This window comes from Aplosporella prunicola, assembly GCF_010093885.1.
Source record: "Aplosporella prunicola CBS 121167 unplaced genomic scaffold K452scaffold_6, whole genome shotgun sequence".
Lineage (NCBI taxonomy): Eukaryota > Fungi > Ascomycota > Dothideomycetes > Botryosphaeriales > Aplosporellaceae > Aplosporella > Aplosporella prunicola.
In genome coordinates this window covers 164,989-185,607 of record NW_022983534.1, presented here as the reverse complement: position 1 = coordinate 185,607, position 20,619 = coordinate 164,989, and the positions used below count along the sequence as shown (strand labels likewise).

Sequence of the window (20,619 nt, the reverse complement as noted above, 5' to 3'; positions counted from 1 at the left end):
TGGCGTAGGCTGTAGGTCGTAGGCCGTAGGTGGTGTGGTGTGGTTGGGGCTTTTTGGGGGGTTGGAGATTGAGTTTGTGTTTGGGTTGGGGTTGGGGTTGGGGTTTTGTGGGGGTTGGTTTTAGTGGGGTTGATCTACGTACAGTGCCGCGTCGCGGGTCGTCGTCAGGGTCCAACACGGTCGCACGATCACGAAACAACAACCTTCTCACACCTTACACCAACCACGCCACGCAGCAGCACGTCGCTCAAATCAATCAGGATTCAATTCTCTATTAATTTCTTATCAAAACCTAGTCTAGTATCCCTTCGCCTCGTATATAGCCTATTACCGGTCTCTTATAGAGCGAGCTAGCTTCTTTAGACTTACGTTATCTAGCCGGTCCTACGCTTTCGGTAGCTACTTAGCTAGCTTAGCTTTAATTACTTCCTAGTAGTTTCGAGTAGATATTCTATCTCCGAAACTTTTCTTTCCTAGGTTTATAATGGGCTGTGGATGGATGGGCAGTTTTCTAGCTTTGATGCATGTTCATGCGATTTTGATTTTGAAAGAAGCTCAATTGTTTTTGTTGTATGGTATGCAAGGCTACCTAGCTACAGCAAGTTCACCGGTCCTGCTGTTGTGCCTGGGGTATTGTATCAGTTCTTTTCCGCTGCTTCGTAGAGATGAAGCAAGTCTTTTTGAGCAAAACGCCTAATACCATCAACTTCTTCCAGTCCCTCCCTCCTTCAGTCACCTCCGTCAATTTTTTGTTCCCGTCTCGCTTCTTACCCCTGCCACCTAGTCTTCTCGCTCCTCAGCATGCTGACCAGCCCAATAGGCAACAGGCTCCTCTCGCCCAGCGCCAGGCCACCAAACCGCCTCATCATCTCGCTGGCATACAGCGACACGATCCACTGCCAGTAACTATCCATCGAGAACCAGTTCGATCCAAAGCCACGAGTGCTCCACCCCCTTGCCTCGCCGGGAACGCGCACGCTCTCAGAATCGCTCGAGTCTGAATCCTCATCTGGTGAGAGAACATCTTCCTCGTCTGCGCCGAGCAGATTCGTGCCGCCAAGGCCGCGGGCGCTCGGGTAGTTGTCGATGTCCGAGAGCGAGTTGAGCGCGTTGTCCACCACTGCCGTCCGCACAAGGCTGCACTGCTTGTACGGCTCGAGCAGCGATTTGTATTTGGACCTGAGACATACGCTCGTCTGCTCGCGGAAGCGCGTGAATTCCTCGAAGCTCATGAACGGTTCGTCAGCCTCCACGCGGTCCGCGTTGTCATGGTGCTCGCCTTGGTCCCATTCCTCTTTGGCGTGCTCGTAGTCTACTTCGTCGTCTGCCAAGCCCTGCCTCAGGATGTCTTGTGGTGACTTTTTGGAGTCGGGGCGGACGCCGTACAGGTGCACGAAGGGATTGCGCAACTCGAGACCGCCCAGCTCAGCAGGCAGGTAGAAGAATGCATCCGGGATGTTGTGGCCCGGGACGTTGAAGCGCGACTCAATCACAGAGCGTAGGTGGTCCGCGACATTTCCTGCATCGCCGAAAACAGCTTGTTGGATCGTTTCAAACGCTTTGATGGCCATGTCGATATGCTCACGCCCAAGAGAATACGACGGCTTGCCAAAGTTGTTGGTGAAGAACTGCGCGACATAGCTGTTCCAGGCCTGTACCCAGGCGAGGACACTACGGCAAGCTTCCAGCTGCCGGCGAAGCTCCTTGGTGTGCTCGTCGACAGAATTCTGATCTATCTTCCAACGTCCGGCCTCGGCGTCGAGGATCAGGAAGCCCCAGCGTACCTCTCCTTTCGGCAGAGACGGGTCGAGACTAGCCTTTGGCTGTGACTTTGCATCTGCCTTGACCACCTTCGCTGCAGCGGTCTTTTCCATGTTTAGCTCGAGCCCCATGACTGCCGAGAATTCTTGCAAAGCATTCCATGCGTCGATGCAGGCGCTCTCTTGACCCCAGAACCATAGGTCGTCGTGGAATCGGTAGAGGTTCCTGCCGTGCGTTTTCTTGTTGACAGCCAGGTCCAAGCAGAACATTATCATCTCACCCAATGCATCGGACAAGACGTGGCTCATGGGGACGCCGCATTTACGCACATGCGTCTCCGCCTCAGGCCCATCATGTGCAAAGACGAGAGGGCTTTCCAGCACCTTTTTGAAAAAGGAGATAAGATCAGGCTTCACCGAGAAATACTCCAAAATGGCGTAGATAGTGGAGTGTGGCAGTGAAGGCCCGAACCACTGGAAATCGCTCTGGAGGATGGTGAACTCGTCGTAGAGCTCGGTGTTTAGGACCATTTCCGTAGAGATGAGACGTAGCAGCAATTGCTTGATCTCCATTGGGCTTTTCGTGTCATCTTCAGCCTCTTCTTTCTCGTCGCCATAGCTACGATAACCTTCATTAATTTTCGATGGCAACTGTGTCATGAAAAAATCGTTGTTGTAGGCATGGCGTCGTATTTCGTGCACCGAGGAATCTGGACCTCTTGGGCGCACATTTCCTTTTCCAAGGAAGTGTTGTCGACGCAAATAATCCTTCTTATTCATAGAGTGATGTGGTGACTGGGTCCAGGAGCGTAGATGTCCCTGGAAGGCCTTCTTAAAAGTGACAGCGCAACTGGCACCGATGATATGAAGAAATAGCGCTTGGTGAATCTCTTCGTCCATGTATACGCGATACTTGCCATTGAGCTGCTTGCGCATGTTGAGCGGTACCGGAGAGGGCTCCCACTCCCAGGTGTTCAGAGCCTTAAGGTCCATTTGCAGCACGTCAACCATTTCTTTCAGAACCTCTGGCCGTGATTGGAGGTCAATGAGTGCTTCTCGCTTTTGCCCGCTAAACAGATCTGATCGCAAAAGACCCTTGATGGCTGAGCGCAAGGACCTTTCGGTGAGCGCGGGGATATCTCCTAGCTTCTTGAGCCTATCGCGGAGCGACTCAAGGTCTGACTTCTTGGTTTTTCTAGGAGAACCATTGGAGGCGAACAAACCATCGAGGTAAGCATGGATGCGGGTCTTGTCGGTCTTCTTCTCCGTAAAAACTTTCTCTTCCCATTGCTTGCGCTGCTCATACATCTCCTTGCGTCCAGTGATCTCAAAGTCTGCATCACTATCAGGAGATGCAGGCCTCAGGAGAGTTTCGTTCGGCTTTTCAATCCATTCCGTCAAGAGCTGTCCGAACAACACAGCATAGTTGTATTTATCCGATTGAATTTCGAGGTTCTGCTCCAACCAAGTCTGCCATTCTCCCAACAAGCTGTTTGAAACAGATGGATCGTGACGTGCCTGGTCGAGAAAGTGGCTGATGTTCGAGAGGGATTTGCCGTTGCCGTTGTGGAGTTTTACGGCGAACCGCTTGTGACCTTGCACAAGCATGGCCACCTTGTCCGCAGGGCGCTTTTGTTTCTGGACAGCCTCAAGAATAGAACGCTTGTTGGCCTCAAAGTGCTTCTGGTGCTCCGCTAGCTTGGAAAGCTTACGGTCTGTGACATGACGGAGGGTGGATGTCACAGCGCCGGCAGAGGACATGTTGGTTGAGGGGTAGAGAAAAAGTCCCAACGATTACGAAAATGCTTGTGCTAAGAGATTGTGGTATTAAGTGATTTTTTGATGAGCCGGATGGAGTGGTTGCTGAAGTTGAGGTGGAAGCTGGAAGTTGGTGCTTTTAAGTACGTCTGAGGCGCAACTGCTAGTTCGATTATGGAGACCGGCCCGCATTGGTCACCGCGAAGCGGGGAAGGGCGGGCATCGCGTTGGTGCCTGCTGAGAACGACCTGAGATCTCAATGTCTCATAGGCACTCGTGTTTGACACGACGATCTGAAACCTAGATGGCAGGCCGAGAGACAGTAAGTTTCCAAGAACCCGAGAGGCGTAGGCTACCGAAAAGATTGCCAGTAGCTACGTATGCATGCTCACATCGCATTCTAGTCAAGCTGAACAGCGAAGTAGTAGTGGAAGCACAGATTACAGGAGGAACACCGGGTTTGACGGTATGGCTGTCGATCCTACAAAATCGGCTAGCGTCATCTCTGCGGTGTCTCGCGGTATCGTTGATGCCTGCGTCGGTGGCTTGTGCTCGTTCGGACCTCTCGAAAAGGCGATCGGATACCGGGCCCATACTCTACCATCGTCACCGTGAGAAGCAGCATGTACAATAGGCTTCAGCATGAAATTGGTCTCACTGCGGGCTGGGCACTGCATCATCATCACCTCAATCCGTCTCTTCATCTCTCCCCTGCTGATGCACGTACCCGGAGAGCTCGACTGGTCCACTCACGCGCTGATGGCGCTGCCGCTGCGACATCATTGTATTCCTTACGAGCATTGGGCTCTGGGAAGACGCTTCTTCCTCTATCTTGTAATCTCTATGCATACGTCTCTCATCCTGTGTGACAACTTTCTTCCCTTCACACCCAACAGTCCGACAATCTTCTCGGGCCCAAAAGCCGGAAAAGACAACCTTTGCAAATCCCATCCCACTTTCAATCCCTATACCCCATCCTTCACACCCATCACCTCCTCCCTCAACACTCCATAAACCTCCATATCCCAATACCTCCCCATCCGTATCGCCGCCCTTCTCATCTTGCCCTCCCACACAAGCCCTGCCCGTTTCAAGACCGTCGCACTCCCCACGTTTTCGTCATACAAGTGCGCAAAAATGCGCTCCAGCCCCGGTACGGCCGCGAAGGCCCACTCCACGAACGCGCGCACTGCCCCGCTCGCGATCCCGCGCCCCCAGTAGGCTTCACCAACCCAGTAGCCTATCTCTGCTGTGTGCGACTCGTTGCCACCGCCTGGTCGTATGTCGATGGTGCCAATTGCGGTGGAGGTCTCTGGAAGGGCAAGAACGTATTTCAGGATTGGTGGGTAGGTTAATTGGGCGACGTCGGGCATTGAGGTTGCTTCGGCGGCTGGGGATGCAGGTGGAGGTTCTGCGGCTGCTGTGGATGCGGATGCAGCCGAATCTGCTGTGTGAGAGGTGGTACTGGGCTTGGGCACGTTCATCATGACCCAGTGCTCTGAATCGGCGAGCGTATAAGGTGTGGGGAAGAGGTTTGTCATCCACTTGGCGATGTTGGGGTTGTTGGCATGGAGGGCGAGGCTGGGAATGTCGCGGGGGTGATATGGCCGGATAGTGCAGTTGGGGAGGGTGACGATGGGGGTGGGTGGAAAAGGCGCTTCGGGTGTGGTGGTTGACTGGAGGGTTTCTTCAGGTGGTGGTGGTGGCGTTTGTGCTGGCGGAATGGGTTGAGCGCAGGTTGGACAGATGGAGGGCACCATTGGCGCTGGAGGGGCGGTCGCCATAGCTGGGTAGGTATGCGGGTGGTGGGCTGTGGGTGAGGTGATGAAGCTGTTTATATAGTTATATCATCGGAATAGATGAGTCAAGCGGCTGTGTCAAGAGCGTCCTCTATCATGGCAGTGGCTATCGCGGTTAAAAGCGCTGAATACGAGGTAAGCACGTACTTTGAGGAAATAATCCCTAGCAAATTTCGCGAGGCTGTCCAATTGTCACAAACCAGATCTGATGCAGGCAGCAATGGATGTCACCCCGCACCGGGTCGCACTACCGCAGACCCACAGGTTTGAAACACGCCATCCACGCGCCTCGACGCGTCTCCCGTCGCGTCCTCCCTCTCAGGCATCCTTACCTACCATCCTTACCTTGAAGCAACACCACCAATTACGCCCAAACAGGCAATCGTCACCATGCGGACATACTCGCGTCAACGTACCTATGGTCGCAACGCAGCAGAACCACCAGTGAAACGGCGCCGCATCCTCGAGCCCGACGCGTCCGATGCCATATTCCACAGCGACGCTGTCGCCGCTACCGATGCACCCTTCAGTCCTGTCCCCGATGGTCTAACAGGCGCGGGCACCTCCTCAGACAATGGCTTTCCTGCGTCGACACCCCCATCGTCGCCACCGCCTGCATTGCCTCCCGTTCGACGTCCAACCTTCTCCTTCTTCGCGCGCAGGACCGCAAAGGCACCAGCAGCCACCAGCGCACTGCGCGAGCGCAGCCCAAACAACTCTCCGTCGCCTTCCTCTTCGCCGAAGAAACCGTCCAACCCTGCCGTTTCCTCCACCAAGCCCACCACCGCGGCCACGACTCCCTCCTCCCCCCCACAACCACAAAAAAAGACGCCGAATCCCAAACCCAAGGCCAAAGGCAAGCCTCCACGGCGCATGACCCAGCTTCGCCTCGACCTCTCCCTGCACACGCCCGTCTCGGCGCAAAAGACATGCTCCGCCTGTGGCATGGCGTATGTGCCCTCGAATGACGAGGATGCGGCGCTGCACAAGGCGTTCCACGCGATGAGCGACGGGGGCGTGGAGCTAGGGCGGGCGTTCGTGCGCGGGCTGCCGGACGCGCAAGTGGTGTGGCGGGGTGGGGACGGTGAGGACAAGATCGTGCTCGTGGGACGGCGTGATGGTGTCGCGGCAAGGAATCGCGTGCTGCGCGTTATGGAGGTCGTGAGGAGCGAGCTGGGGGCCGTGGAGATTGGGGAGGGTGAGCTGTGGGGTGCTTTTGGAGAGAGAGTGGAGGATAAAAATGGAGTGAAGGCTGAGAAGAGCGCGGGGAAGGGTAAGGAGAGCGCCACAGCCCAAGAAGACCGTTTTAGGACGTTCCTCTACGTCCGCGGATCCAAGTGCATTGGGCTCTGCCTCGCGGAGCGCATCGAGGAAGCCTACCGCGTGCTGCCTGATGCGCCGGCACCGGCACCGGCACCAGCAACAGAGCAGCAAATCCCGACCCAGCAGCAACAACAACATGATCAGCAAGAAGAAGAGCAGCGCCGCTCCACATCACCTACATCCTCTCTCAGTCCTAAAGAAAAAGCACAAGCGTCACCAACGGCAAGGCCAGCACCATCAGCGGCTCCAGCACCTCAAACCACACCCGCACCCTCAACAACGAACAACTTTAACCTCTCCCCCACTCCCTCCAACGCCTACAACATAGGCATATCGCGCATATGGACCAGCTCGTGTCATCGGCGCGGTGGCGTCGCGCGCGCGCTGCTTGATGCTGTGGTAGCACGGCGTGGTGTTGAAGACGGTGGTTGGGGTGGTAATGGAAGCGATGAAGTGAGGAGTAGAGGGAGCAAGGAGGGGATTGCGTTTAGTCAACCGACAGAGGCAGGAGGGCGGTTGGCGAGGGAGTGGTTTGGGGAGGTGGAGTGGGGAGTTTATTGGTAGGTTTTGTGGTGGTGAAGGTGGACCCGAGTTGTGTATGGATGAAGTATATGGATCGGAATGGTTTTTGATTTGTTTGAATAATTGTTGTTGCTTCCGAAATTCTAGATACAGCAAATGGTGTTTATAAGAGGTCTTGTAATAGGTAAATACTCCGGGTAGGCGATTGGCGCGCGGTACCCCCGCCTTAATGTTTTTCCGGAGCCGTCGACGCCAAGGCGGCCCCGGGCGGCGGCTTTTGGCAGGGCGCAACCCAGAGCTCGACCTGATCGCGTTCCGTTCCTGGCGCGCGCATCGCATCCCATTGCTTTCGCGACTTCGTCATTCACGCCTGCCCACGCTGGCCCCGCGCCGCTCCTCCACCATGGCCAACGCCGACGCCGGCAGCGCCACCCCCATCCCCACCACCGAAAAGGATGCGACCAGCAACATCCCAGAGGAGCAATGGAAGGCCATGCAGACCGTCCTCAACAACGTCTATGCGCACAGGCTCGACGAGTATGTCACACCATGCGCATCTTAGCTGCACCCTTCACTGACCGTCGCGCAGCAATTACGACCCGTCCAAGCTGTTCCACAGGAAGATAAACAAGCGCCAGGTCCCCGACTACTACGATGTCATCAAAGATCCCATGGCCCTCAGCATCGTCAAGCAGAAGATCAGCGGCAGAGAATATAAGGACTTTACCGACTTTGTCCGGGACATGGCCCTCATACCCTACAATGCCCAAGTCTACAACCGCCAGGATTCTCAAGCATACCAAGACGCGCTCGTCATCAAGGAATTCTTCGAGGGTGAGCTGAAGAGGCTGGTCAACGAGAAGATCATCACTGAAGCCGATGCGAAACTGCCCTATCTCGGTGAAATCCCAACATACGAGGATCCGCCTGCGGAGGAGCAAGAAGAGGAAGAGGACGATGAAGAGGACGAGGATGATGAGGAGGCCGAAGACTCCGAGGACGACAAGCCGAAGCGCAAGCGCGGAGCTCCCCGCTCCACCGCTGCGATCACCAAGCGCGAAAGCGGTAGTGGGAGCGGCAACAAGGAGGAAACGAAGGAAAAGGCCGCGACCGACGCAGAGTCCCGGAAGAAGCGCGGCAGGCCTCCACGGGTCGATACCCCCATGGAAGCTCGCATCAAGAACATCATGAGGGCAATACGGAAACCGCGCAATGAGCAAAAACAGCTGATGGTCAGCCACTTCGAGCGAGTTCCCGACAAAACTGCCATGCCCGAGTACTTTGCGGAAATCAAGACTCCCATGGCAATGGACATGCTGAAGAAGAAGCTCAAGCGGAAGAAGTATCAGTCGATTGATCAGTTCATGAAGGACGTAGAGCTCATGTTTGAGAATGCGAAGCAATACAACCAAGACGAGAGCCAGGTGTACCAGGACGCCGTGTACCTGCAAAAGGAGGCTCGTAAGGCGGCTGAAGAGGAAGAGCAGAAGCCGGATACGGACTTTGTCATGGAGGACGGCCGCCTACCCATGCCTAACGGTATCCTTCATAACGGAGAACTGTGGAAGGTTGGCGATTGGGTGCACATTCAAAACGCAAACGACTTGACGAAACCCATCGTCGCGCAGATTTACCGCACATGGCAAGACCAGGAAGGTGGGAAATGGGTTAATGCCTGTTGGTACTACCGACCCGAGCAAACGGTACATCGCTTCGACCGTCATTTCTACGAGAACGAGGTGGTCAAGACCGGCCAATATCGTGACCACCCGATTGACGAGGTCGTTGATCGCTGCTTCGTCATGTTCTTCACGCGCTACAACAAGGGCAGACCGAGAAACTTTCCGTCCGACAAGGAAATCTATGTCTGCGAGGCCCGGTACAACGAAGAGAAGCACAAGCTGAACAAGATCAAGACTTGGGCTAGCTGTCTTCCGGACGAGGTGCGCGACAAGGACTACGAAATGGATTTGTTCGATGCGCCGAGGAAGATCAAGAAGGTTCCCAGTCCCATCGCATACCTGCTCAAGGATGATGCGTCGGAAAATGACGATCTTCCCGAGCCAGAGTGGGGTGCTCCAAACGCCCCTCCCAAGATTGGTGCTGTACACAAACGACCAAGGGACCCCAAGGAATCACCACCACCAGAGCCTACACCTTCACCACCGCCTCAACCGCCTGCGCCGCCACCGCGACAAGACTCCAACATGTCGGCCCACGCATCGAACGGTTATGCTAGCCAACCGCGTGTTGACTATCAAGTTGCCGGCCACGTCTCACACACGCCCATCCCGACGCCAACACCGCAATCTCACCACACACAACCCTCATACACTCCGCAAGCGTCACAATACCACCAACACTCAGCCTCACCTGCACCACCCATGCAATCACTGGCAGCTACCCACCCAGCCAGCTTCCCACCAACACTCACTCCACACACGAGCTTCACCGCGCCAGCACCAACACCTCTCCCCACAAACACCTACGCAACCACAATGCCCAGCACCATCTACGCGCAGCAAGCGCTACGCCACCAGCCTCTCGGCGGCTACAAGCCTCCCCAAACAATCGAGGTGTACCGCCTCGACGACCACACGAACTCGACAATCCCGCCCGCCATCCGCGACCAGTTCCAGCAGGACGAACTAGGCCGCGTGCTCTTCTTCACGGCGCCCCCGCTGGATGCCCTTCCCCCCGCCAAGCCCGGCCGGGCCCTCGGCCACAGTGCGCAGTTCCTGGCTGCGAAGGCGCGGCGCGAGAGCCTGCTGCGGGCGAAGCGGGCACGGGAGGAGGCGGAGCGCCCAGAGCGCGAGCGCGCGGCTAAGCGGGCGAGGCGGGAGGAAGGCGAGGCGTTTGCGAGGTCGGTGCAGGGGCTGATGGGGCGGGCGACGAGAGCGCTCGAGGACCAGGTTGCTAGTGCTGCAAGGAGCGAGTTTGGCACGTTGTTTGGAGGGGAGGGGGAGGGCGAGAAGCTGGAGAGGGAGATTGAGAGGTTGGTTGGTTTGCAGAGGGGGGTTAGGGAGCGGGAGAGGGGGGTGGAGGAGATGCGGAGAAGGAGGGTGGAGAGGGAGGGGGTTAGGCTTGTGGGGACGACGGTGCTGTTGGAGGATGGGGTTTAGGGTGTGGTTTGGGTGGTTTGCTTGGGTTGCTCTTGGGAAGGGGGTAGTGCGTTGATGGGAGAGGGGAAGTGGGAGAGTGGTGGATTAATGAGGGGTTGCTGAGGGAATGAGTGCCTAGGTATGAAGCAGAACCGAGTGGAGCGGAGTGGAACAGAGCGGAGGAGAAGGGAGTTGGATTTGCTACCTACCTACCTACCTACCTACCTAGCTGCCGTTCCTGATGACGTTGTACGAATAGACTAGACTAAGGAGGTCTTTCTCATATTTGGGTGCTTGTTTTTTCTCGTCACTGCTTTGAATTTCAAGCTGAGTCTATAGAGCGCCGTCACTGTTTTTGTGGCTTGTGGGTGTGTGCGCGCTGGTTAGGGGTGGAGTTTGTGAGGTTGTGAGCTGGTTGGTAGGCTGTTTGGATGGTTGGTGGGGTGGCTTGGTGGTGATGCGCGGGGTGTGGTTGGGGTTGTGTGGTGTGCTGTTTTTAGTGGGTTGTCTTCTTTTAATATTGGCTGTTTAGGGGGTTTGGAGGGTTGACATTTGCTTGCTTTGTGGGTATGGGTGTGTGGATAGAGGCTTGGGGATGAAGTTAAGGTGTGGGTTTTGTGGCGAGGTTATGGGATAGTGTGGTGTTGTGGTTGATCTTGGTGATGTTGTTGTTGTTGTTGTTGTTGTGGCTATGTGAACGGTGTGTTGTGTATGCGTGGCTGTTGTTGAGGGCTTGTGGTTGGTGTTATTTGTTTGTGCTGATGTTGCTGTAGAGTAGGTAATAAGATACTGTAGTTGCTGACTTCGTGGTACTGTGGAGATGATGCTGGGGGTGTGAGAGGCTGGTTATGGTAGCATCGGCTGTGTCGCTGTAGTTGCTTCTATGGTAGTGCGTCCTCTATATATTTTTAGGGGTTGACGTATCGCGATCAAGGGGAGCCTGTCTGGGACACGTCAAGGCACTGTAGGTCGCGAGAGATGTTGTTATTGTTTCTCTATAATGAACGGTCCTCTGTAGAAGTGAAATTATGTTAAGTTGCTTTGGAATTGGGTATTGTAAATACTGCAATGATTGTTCGTAGCTAAAGTGAAAGTATGTAGATTGTAACTCCTCCGCTCGAAGTACCCTTGGGTGTGTACAGCGGTTGGGTCTTTCCTTGTACGGCTTAGTGCAGCCAGCTATGTTTGCTTCTGCTGCACCTTCTGTTCTTGGTGATCAACACTTCCTTCCGCGTCTTTTTTTATTCAATGTCCTTTCAATTGCTCAGCAGTTGTTGCGCCATCAGCTTTTATCACTGATTGTTCTTAAACTGTGTCTCATTGTTACCAGTCGCGTTCATTTGCCGAAAGAGCCAGCCTGAAATAGCCACTCGCACTTACAACTATCCATCTATCAATATGGAAGAAACCTCAGATCATGATCAACCGGGTTTGCGGAAGATACCTCCTATTGATCAGTCGAACACGTCTCGCACCAGCGCATCACCAGCGCCTCCGGTCACGATCACCAATTCCACCGGCCATCTAATGCGTTCAACTTCTGCCCAATCGTACAAACACCTCTTCGAAGATCACCTCTTGGAAGGCAACACGGCGCAGACGAAGTTGGGTTTTGCCTGGCGAGTAATTAGGATTATACACACAAAACTACTATCTTTCAGCGACCGCCGCAAAGCCCCAGTAGCCCGTTACCTCTGGGAATGGATGCGCAAGCATGAGCTCTGGAATGCGCTGAGCGGCCCTGATGCCTCTCTGGAAGGCCTCCAAAAACACATTCACTTCGAGATTACACTCCAGCCGTTGATTGAGAACAAAGTCTTAAACTGCAAGGCTATGGATGCCCTGTGGGCTTGTCGGCACTGGGACTTGAAAACCATCAATGATCTTCTTCCGCCAGATATCTGCCCTGAAGATGGCATCTCGGGACTCGACGAACATTGCGTAAACGTTCTGCGGAGAGCGAGCAGAGCCGTTCCCGATCACGCTGCTTTCATCCACCAACTCGTCCAGCACATTCATGGTCGTCACCCTGTTCGGTCCGAAGACATTTACCATGTTATTGAACGAAATACTGTCCCGGATCGAGGCAAGAAAACTTCAAAGAGGAAGAGGAACGATGAGAACGGCAATAACTCAAAAAGACCAAGGCAAGAAGAGGTGGAACAATCCACTCAGGAAGATCAAGGCAACGACGTATCACAACCGCAACCAGGTCAGGTTGAACCACTCTTGATAACGGACGAGGCTGACGGGTCCAGAGGTACTGTCACAATCTCCCGCGAGGAGTACGACGGCCTGAAGGCAACAGTGGAGGACCAGGGAAAGAAGATGAGGAAGAAGGACAAGAACATTAAAGCTTTAAACAGGGCGACCAATGTGCTACTCGCGAAATTCAACATGGCGCCAATGAATGTCGAGGACGAGGAGGACGACATTGGTGAGTCCGTAAATACTGTCGCCATCTCTCGCGAGGAGTACAATGGCTTACAGGCCATGGTCGAGGATCAGATACGGAAGATGAAGAAGAAAGACAAAAATATCAACGCTTTGAACATGGCGATCAACGAGCTGCGCGAGAAGTTTAACATGGCGCCATTGGATGAGGAGGAGCAGGACGGGGAGGACTAAAATGACGAGAGCAATTAGTATTTTTCTAGAATTCGCTCACTATGGCCATTCATCCATTCCCTTGTGGTTTATAGCTGAATCGAAGTTCAAGGGGTCACAGACTCAAGAAAAGCGACGTACAGGGTATAGATACATCAGACTAGAACGAGGCCACTGCGGAAACAGCACAAGTTTTCGTCCTTATCGAGAGTATAAAGTAGAAATCAAAAAGCCTAGACACAGACCCCGAATCCCAATCCGATGCGCCTAATTACGCCCTGTGGTTAACCGTGCCAGTCTTCACTTACCTGATTATGTAGACAAGTTCTCAAAAAGCAGACAACAGGCCACCGAAATCAACGTCTAATCAGCTACACCAACAAGATTCAGAACTAGTTCTGTATTTAGCAATGTAGCTAAACCCGTAGCTACCAGCCGACTTGCCCAAAACCACGCCTTAGTTAGCCAATCAGACAAGGCGAACGACAAGACCACACCTACGTTTCTGTACAGATAGATGTATACACATACAGCAAAGCGCACACCGCGCCAACCCCATCCCAAACACCAACTCTAATCTCAAGTCTTCCATTTTGTCACATCTGATATCTATCCATCCATCCCCCCCGGTCTCTCCAATTTTTTCATCCACTCATACGAACCAAGCGAAAAGCAAAAAAGCGCTACCCACCCACCCACGCTCCACTCACACGAAAAACGAAAAATGTAAAAAAACGCCGTCCATAAATGCCTCCCACACACACACACACACACACTCTCTCTCTCTCTGCTGCGTCTCACTCTCACTCCCTAACCCCCTCAATACGTCAAGACCTTCTGTCCCTTGCCCTTACCCGCCGGCCCCTCGCCCGCCTTCGAGAAGCTACACCACGCGTCCCTAATGCTCACCACCTCGTATGTGCCCTCCTCGCTCGCCTTAATCCGCAAGCTATACTCCGTGCTCGTCAGCGTCCTCGTCTCCAGGACCTGGCTCCTGCGGCCCGGTCTGGCGTTCGTGCTACGCGTGTACGTGAACTCAAACGGCGGGGAGCCGCCAAACTCGAACAGCAGCTCCGCCTCGCCGCCCTCGTGGATGTCCACGCGCGTCTCGCGACCCTTGCTCACCCGGACCGACGGCAGCTCGTGAATCTCTGCTGCCAGGCGCGTCGCCGCGCGGCATTGTGACGCCGCGTCGCTGACGCCTGTGATGACGAATGTACCGGGCTTCTCGGCCAGACGCCGGAACGTCGTACCTTGCGACATGGCCTTGCGAGCTTGTCCGTTGAACGTGTAGAAGACTTCGAAGGGCACCGCGCCCGCCAATGCGTACGCCAAGCGGTCGCCCACGCAGTAGTCCGTCCGCGTGTCCAGCTGTGCGATGCTCGGCGCGTTGTGCACCGTGATCTGGACGCGGGGAGCATCGCGGATGGCAGCCCCGCCGGGACGGTCGCGGCATCCACGTCCATCGCGCACCTTGCGGATCGAGAGCGAGGACGCGCCGAGGTGCAGGTGCCGGTGCGGGATCCGCAGGTCGTACTTGTTCGAATCGATGTTGGGGAAGGAGAGCGTCTCGGGCTTGGATGCTCCCGCATGCTTGAGGTCCACTTCCAGGTAGAAGGGCGCCACACCAGTGAAGGTGATGGGGATAACCTCCTCGCCGTCCGTTTCCGAAATGCAGTAGCTGTATGTCTTGCCCGGGTTGGCGAACTTGGCCGTCGGCCGGGGGTTGACACGCTGCTCGATGAGCAGTGGTGTGAAGACCTTGGCGTTGTGGTCGTAGTTATTGTCGGCCAGCTCGGTGAACTTGTACTGGTGCTCGCCAGGCTTCGATGTGTCCATGGAGATCGAGGCCACATTGACGGCTGCGTTGATACTCTTGTAACGGAATCCGGAGCCCGGAGCATGGTGCTCGTACTTGATGCCGTAAGGCGGAGTGCCGGTAAGAGAGACATCCACGCTGTCTTCGTCTCCCTCGCAAATCTCGTCCCTGACATATTTCCTTCCATCGAACTTGATCGAAGGTGTTTCCGGGATGGAGAGGGTCGGCCTAGGAATCAAGCTGACTTCAAACTCCTTGGCTGCTTGATCGATCGAGCCAGGACAAATAGCATCGTTGACTTCTAAGAGCTCGTACAAGCCCTTGCCTGTAATACCGAGGAAGTCGTTGGCGTTGTTGGCCGTCTTGGACATGACACCGCTGCTTGGGTCCTCGACGTTCTGGTACTTGACGTCCCAGGGTGCTTTTCCTGTAAACCTGACTGGCAGCTGCACCTTCTTGCCTTCCAAAGTGCGCAGGCTGCGCTTGCCCTCGACTTGGCCGAAGTACGCCTTCGGGCGTTCGTGACGAACACTGATCTTGGCCTCCTCCTTCAGGAACTCCTTGCAGCCCAGAGTGTCCGTGACACTTGCCAGAGCCAGAGTGTACTCGCCACCGCTTCCCAGTTTGGGAGTCTTGATAACAAACGTCTCGGTGTGGATCTGCTCGGTGACTGTCCTCTCGCGCCTGCCAGAGTGGATGAGCTCGTACTCTAAAGTGAAGGGGCCCTCTCCCTGCAGCTTGACGGTGAATTCCACCGGCTCGTCAATACAAGCTTCCTTCTTGCCAGTCGGGTAGAGGAAGTGAGCGGATGCAGAGGGTTTGACGTCTTGTTCGAGCACCAGGTCGCTTCTCTTGAGCGACAAGCCCTTGTACACCTGGTCGCTGATGGTGTTGAACGAGTACGTGTAGTGGCCTGCCTCGGGAGGCATGATGTCGAGCTGGCCTCTGAGGCCTTGCACGTCGATGTGGCCGACACGCTCGTTCTTCTCGCCCGTCTTCTTCATGGTATAGCTGACCTTGAATGGAGGCGTACCAATCAGATCTAAGCCGACACGCAGACCAAGAGGCCTCTTGGCACACTTGTCATAGATCTCCTCGGAGCTGATCGTAAGGTCCGGCTCCGGAGGGTTGAGCAGCAAGCAGGAGGCCGGCTCTTGCACATCTCCCGAGCATGTGTCCGTTGAAACAGTTTTTAGCGTGTAGAGACCGCTCTTCTGGATCTGCAACTTTTGTCCAGTGGTCTTAAGAGACTCGGTAATGGTACGGTTCTTCTCGGAGTGCTCGCCGTTCGTATTCAAGAACTCTTCGGGAGTAAACATGTACTCAAGTACGTGTGGAGAGTCGGTCAGAGCCTTCTTGTTCGTAGAGGAGAAGCGTATCGGAAGAGAAGCCTTCTGGCCCTTGGCCACCTGGAGAGGGTGTTGGGAGTCACAACCGTCCAAGACGACTGTGGGCCTCTCGTGGACGAAGAAAGCGCGCTGCAACTTTTCGTCGAGCTTCGGTGCTTCGCCTTCCTCAATACGAGTGGAATAGCTGATAACGTTTCCTAGGGCGTCTGAGACCTCGTCCACATAGTAAGTCCAGAGACCACTCTGGGCCAAAGAGTCTTGCAGAGCAACCTCGATGGAATGCGAGCGAGCCCAAGAGACGTCGAAGTAGTTCGTACGGGCCATCGCATTGGACCCTCCCCTAGAAAGCGGCGATATGAAGTCGTCTGGCTGGAGAAATTCGCTCTTTGACTCGCGCTCTTTGCCATTGACCATCCTCCTGTATTTGAGTTGCAGCGGAGGCGTTCCAGTAACAACGAGACCAATATCAGCCGACTCGCCTTTGCAGCGGGATTGGCCACTGGGCTTGATGCGTGCCTCAGGACAAGAAACGATCATCACATCCGGTCCTCGCGTCTGAACCTCCAGCTTAGACTCGTCAATGACCCTGTTCAGCCTGTACATTCCTGTCTTTTTGACCGAGTATTCCAGTAAAAGAGGATCATCATCACTCGTTGACTTCTGGTTCCTTCTCGCGTTCTTCATCAGCTTCTTGACGTTCGATGCCGATATCGAAACTGTTTCGTTCTTGCCGCTGTCGACGTCGATGCGAAGGAGCTCGATGAGCATGGGCGTGGTCTGGTTGATCTGGATGGGAATCTGGATTTCCTTCTTTCCTGCGCCCAGACAGAAAGATTCCTTTTCTGGGTTGAGAAGCGCAGAGCTAGAATAAATTAGCCTTTGTCGTGAGCGGTCGAGCCGTTGGACATACCCTTCTGGAAGAATGTGAACAATTTGTTTACCCAAAATGAGGGATTCATTGTGCAGAACACTCCATGGGTCGACGTTATGTTCCTCGATGGCCAGCTCGCGGTCATACACAAGCTTGAAGATGCCGGTAATCCAAACGCCGATAGGTATCTACAACTGTCAGCATCTTCTTGAAGTATTCGTAGGCCTGACTTACGCCAATCCTGAACATCAACATGCCATCCACCATGGCATGCACCAAGAATAAAAAGACCATGACAGGTGTCGACCATTCCAACCACGGTATCCTCAAACCCGGCAGGCCGAACAAAAAGATGGCATCTATCACCACCCATTTCATAAAGAGCCACAGGGAATCCGTCTCATCGTTGAGCAGGTTTAACCAGTCGTAAGATCGCCATGCCAGCAGCGCGCCGTAAAAGAAGACGGCGTACAATCGCTGCGTCGGAGCGGGGATGATGTCGGTGGAGATGAGGGGCGCGTTGGGATCGCGGTCGGGTGTCACCTTTGGCATCTCAGCCAGGTGAGTGCGCACCCTCGGAGCGTTGGCTGGGGCGTCATGATGCGCGCGCGGAGCTGTTTCTGGGGTTTGGGGAAATGCGCCGTAGCGAGGGCGAGGAGTGCCGTTCATCTCATGCCGATTTCGCAGTAGGACAGGCAGCGGCAAGCATTTAAGGGATCGCGACAAGCTTCATAAAGCTCCGGGAGGGCGGTGCGTCGCTGGAGTGGAGCTTGTTTGGATTTGGTGTTGATGATTCTCTCGTCGGGAAAACTTCGCGTTAAGTAGCTGTCGCACGCGTGAACCACTGACGCCACACCTACTTAACTTGACCTACTCTCCGCAGCTACGAAGTAGAGTAGGAGCGGGCACTAACTGTCGGTTATTCCTTCACTCTTTAATGACAACGATGCTTGTTCTTGCGCCTGTCGACTTCCGTCACCCTGGAAGCTACACATAAATTCTACCAACCCACCTTGACTCTCTCTCTCTCAACTCTCCCTCTCCCTCACCATGGCTACGCGAAGCTCGAAAAGAAGAAAGGCGAACGGCACAAACGGCACAAATGGCACCGTCAACTCCATTCCTGAGAACAGAGTCTTCCCCAACGATGCGTCTGTGCCCGCTACCGCCGAGGACAAACGCAACTGGCAGGGATTCTGTGAAATTGAAAATGACCCGGTAATGCCATTACCGCCTATGTAACTCCGAATTAGTACTGACTATTGGTCTTCCAGGCATTCTTCAACGTCATGTTGCAAGAATTCGGCGTGCAGGGAGTCAGAGTCCAGGAAGTCTTTGGCTTAGACGAGGCGCTCTTAGCGATGCTACCGTGAGTTTGGACCTATCTCGCAGTCTTCATTACTTCCTCTGCCTGGCTTGCCCGCTGCACTGTGGCCTTTTTTTTTTATCGCATACCTGCCTATGAATTGAATAACTCGAGTCACGTGTCACTTGCCTGAGCTTATCTCCCTTTGCGCAACCACACTACTAACTCGATCAAAGGAAGCCCGTGTATGGTTTGATTTTCCTGTTCCGCTACTTAGAGGATGATTCGACCGCTCAAGAGAGCATTTGTCCGGAACACGTATGGTTCGCAAACCAGGTAAGCCATCTATCTCCTCCATGGGGAATTACCATTCCTGACTTGTTTAGACTACCGGCAACGCTTGTGCCACAGTAGCTCTCTTGAACATTGCCATGAACATAGCAGGGGTGGAGCTTGGAGAGAATCTCAAAAGCTTCAAAGACTTCACAAAAGACTTGACTCCAGCGATGCGGGGCAACCAGATTGTCAACTTTGAGTTTATCAAGAGAATCCACAACTCTTTTGCTCGGTATCTTTGAAGACCATTGTTCCTTCATACTTACAGCTAGGCTGATCGTACTTCAGGAAGATCGACATGATGAACATCGATCTCGGTATGCAGGATCAAGTCAAGACGGCAAAGTCCAAGAAAGGCAAGTCGAAGAAGAAGAAGAAGGGTGTGGACGACGATGCCGCATTCCACTTTAGTGCATTCATGCCGATCGAAGGAGATGTCTGGAAACTTGATGGCCTAGACCGGCAGCCGTTGCGACTAGGTAATTATCACTATCCCTGCGGTATGAAGTAAACACATGTCTGACAACAGTTTGTAGAGACTATCGGCGACTCAGACTGGCTTCAACTCATCGCGCCCAACATCTCCGCTCGCATGACACAGTACGAAGAAGGACAGGTTGAATTCGGCTTGCTTGCCCTTGTCAAGGACCCGCTCATCGAAGCCCGAGAGCAACTGGCTCAGAACATCAAGACCATTCGCGATGTCGAGACGCGACTCGAGATGATCAACTCAGACTGGCGAGCATTCAGTTCCACCACAGACGAAAGCGAGAACACGGTGCTTGCTGGACCTTCGTCCGAATACCACATCACCGGCCAGGCGATCCTGACGGCCAAGCTGCCGCTGTCGATAGAAAGGAAGATCGACACTGACGACGACCCGACCACGTTGCTGGAGTTGAGGCAGAAAGCCGTCACTGAGCAAGCAGCTTTGAAGGCGACAATCGGAGACGAGCAGGCTTCCGCTCAGGCAGACCAAGACAAGGCTGAGGCTCGTCGTCATGACTACGGTCCTCTTATTCGGACGTGGTTGAGGATGCTGGCGGAGAATGGCACGCTCCAGAAGTTGATGAAGGAGGTAGAGTAATTCAGGTGGTTGGCCCTCGCAACAGAGCATGTTTATGGCGTTGGCTGACGTGGGAAATCGATTATCTGGTTATTAGCTTCGGAGTTGCGGCTAGAACGTAGAGAGATACTCTCTGGGATAGATACCATAATATGCATCTTTTCTTTTGTCTTATCTATTCTTGCTGTTATTCGCTCGCCTTCCCGACTCAATCACGCTCAAACCAAACTTCAATTACTTCAGCATAGAACATTCGCCTTCCTATTATCCAGCACTGCACAATTGCCATGTTCTTCAATAACCACATCGGTCTCTAAAACCTTCTTCCCCATGCAGATTCTCTCAGACAAACCCTCCACCCTCTTCTCAACTCCTCTCTCTCTCTCTCTCCTTACATCCCCCCAAACCAACACACCACCACCATGGCAAGATCAAGATCAAGTTCCCGCCAAAATGGCCACGGCCACGCAGCCACGCCATCCCGTCGCTCAGAACCACCCCGTAAGTCCCACCCACAGCCACCAAAAATCCCACGAAAACCCGCTCGCGCGACCTCCGTCCACTCTACAGGCTCTCTCGGCATCCCGCAGACCGGGCCCGCCTGCTCCGGACGCCCCGAGCGGGACGGTCTCCTGCTCTGCTTTGCACGAGTACTTGGAGACTTCATGGAGTTCACTGGCTTCGCTGTCTTCACAGGCTTCACAGGCTTCACAAGCACCTCACCACACCACCACGATCGTACATCTCGGAAGCGACGCCAGCAGCTCATCTCCCAGCGCGACTGACGGCCTATCGGTCGTCAGCGTCAGCGTCGCCAGTGCTGCCTGCCACGAGCGACGCAGCCGCCGCGGGAAGCAATGGCAATAGCAGCGGCACCGCACCACGAACCCAGCATCAGAGGCCGCGTCCACGGCGACGAGCAGCAGCCCGCCCCACCGAGACAGTCTCGCGACACGAACGGCGCTTCTGTCGCGCAGCAGCGGCATCAGGCACTGCATCGAG

General features: G+C 54.5%; 7 protein-coding genes across 7 annotated transcripts; 4 read left to right on the top strand and 3 right to left on the bottom strand.

Annotated features, from left to right (window-relative positions):
* Positions 1–507: 507 nt before the first annotated feature.
* On the bottom strand, positions 508–3,620 carry K452DRAFT_284744 (uncharacterized protein). The gene has a single exon (XM_033540001.1). The coding sequence runs from the start codon at positions 3,519–3,521 to the stop codon at positions 768–770; it is 2,754 nt and encodes a 917-aa protein (XP_033400139.1). The 5' UTR covers positions 3,522–3,620; the 3' UTR covers positions 508–767.
* A 639-nt stretch (positions 3,621–4,259) lies between these two features.
* K452DRAFT_284743 (uncharacterized protein) lies at positions 4,260–5,291 on the bottom strand. The gene has a single exon (XM_033540000.1). It carries the CDS (start codon positions 5,276–5,278, stop codon positions 4,484–4,486), a length of 795 nt encoding a protein of 264 aa, XP_033400138.1. The 5' UTR covers positions 5,279–5,291; the 3' UTR covers positions 4,260–4,483.
* Positions 5,292–6,396: 1,105 nt separating this feature from the next.
* On the top strand, positions 6,397–7,276 carry K452DRAFT_284742 (uncharacterized protein). The gene has a single exon (XM_033539999.1). It carries the CDS (start codon positions 6,470–6,472, stop codon positions 7,202–7,204), a length of 735 nt encoding a protein of 244 aa, XP_033400137.1. The 5' UTR covers positions 6,397–6,469; the 3' UTR covers positions 7,205–7,276.
* A 205-nt stretch (positions 7,277–7,481) lies between these two features.
* K452DRAFT_356624 (uncharacterized protein) lies at positions 7,482–10,567 on the top strand. The gene is made up of 2 exons (XM_033546065.1): positions 7,482–7,699; positions 7,752–10,567. Exons 1-2 carry the CDS (start codon positions 7,566–7,568, stop codon positions 10,282–10,284), a joined length of 2,667 nt encoding a protein of 888 aa, XP_033400136.1. The 5' UTR covers positions 7,482–7,565; the 3' UTR covers positions 10,285–10,567.
* Positions 10,568–11,661: 1,094 nt separating this feature from the next.
* On the top strand, positions 11,662–12,891 carry K452DRAFT_295875 (uncharacterized protein; the record flags this gene model as incomplete). The annotated part of the gene is made up of 2 exons (XM_033541865.1): positions 11,662–11,867; positions 11,925–12,891. The coding sequence occupies 2 exons, from the start codon at positions 11,662–11,664 to the stop codon at positions 12,889–12,891; spliced, it is 1,173 nt and encodes a 390-aa protein (XP_033400135.1).
* A 411-nt stretch (positions 12,892–13,302) lies between these two features.
* K452DRAFT_356623 (uncharacterized protein) lies at positions 13,303–17,673 on the bottom strand. The gene is made up of 3 exons (XM_033546064.1): positions 17,144–17,673; positions 16,949–17,097; positions 13,303–16,900 (listed from the first exon to the last, which is right to left on the bottom strand). The coding sequence occupies exons 1-3, from the start codon at positions 17,576–17,578 to the stop codon at positions 13,690–13,692; spliced, it is 3,795 nt and encodes a 1,264-aa protein (XP_033400134.1). The 5' UTR covers positions 17,579–17,673; the 3' UTR covers positions 13,303–13,689.
* Positions 17,674–17,786: 113 nt separating this feature from the next.
* Positions 17,787–19,739, top strand: K452DRAFT_284738 (uncharacterized protein; the record flags this gene model as incomplete). Its single annotated transcript, XM_033539998.1, has 5 exons — positions 17,787–18,278; positions 18,452–18,551; positions 18,602–18,783; positions 18,840–19,030; positions 19,088–19,739. Coding segments are annotated over exons 1-5 (1,099 nt in total), but the record flags the coding sequence as incomplete, so codon positions are not given.
* Between the last annotated feature and the right edge of the window lie 880 nt (positions 19,740–20,619).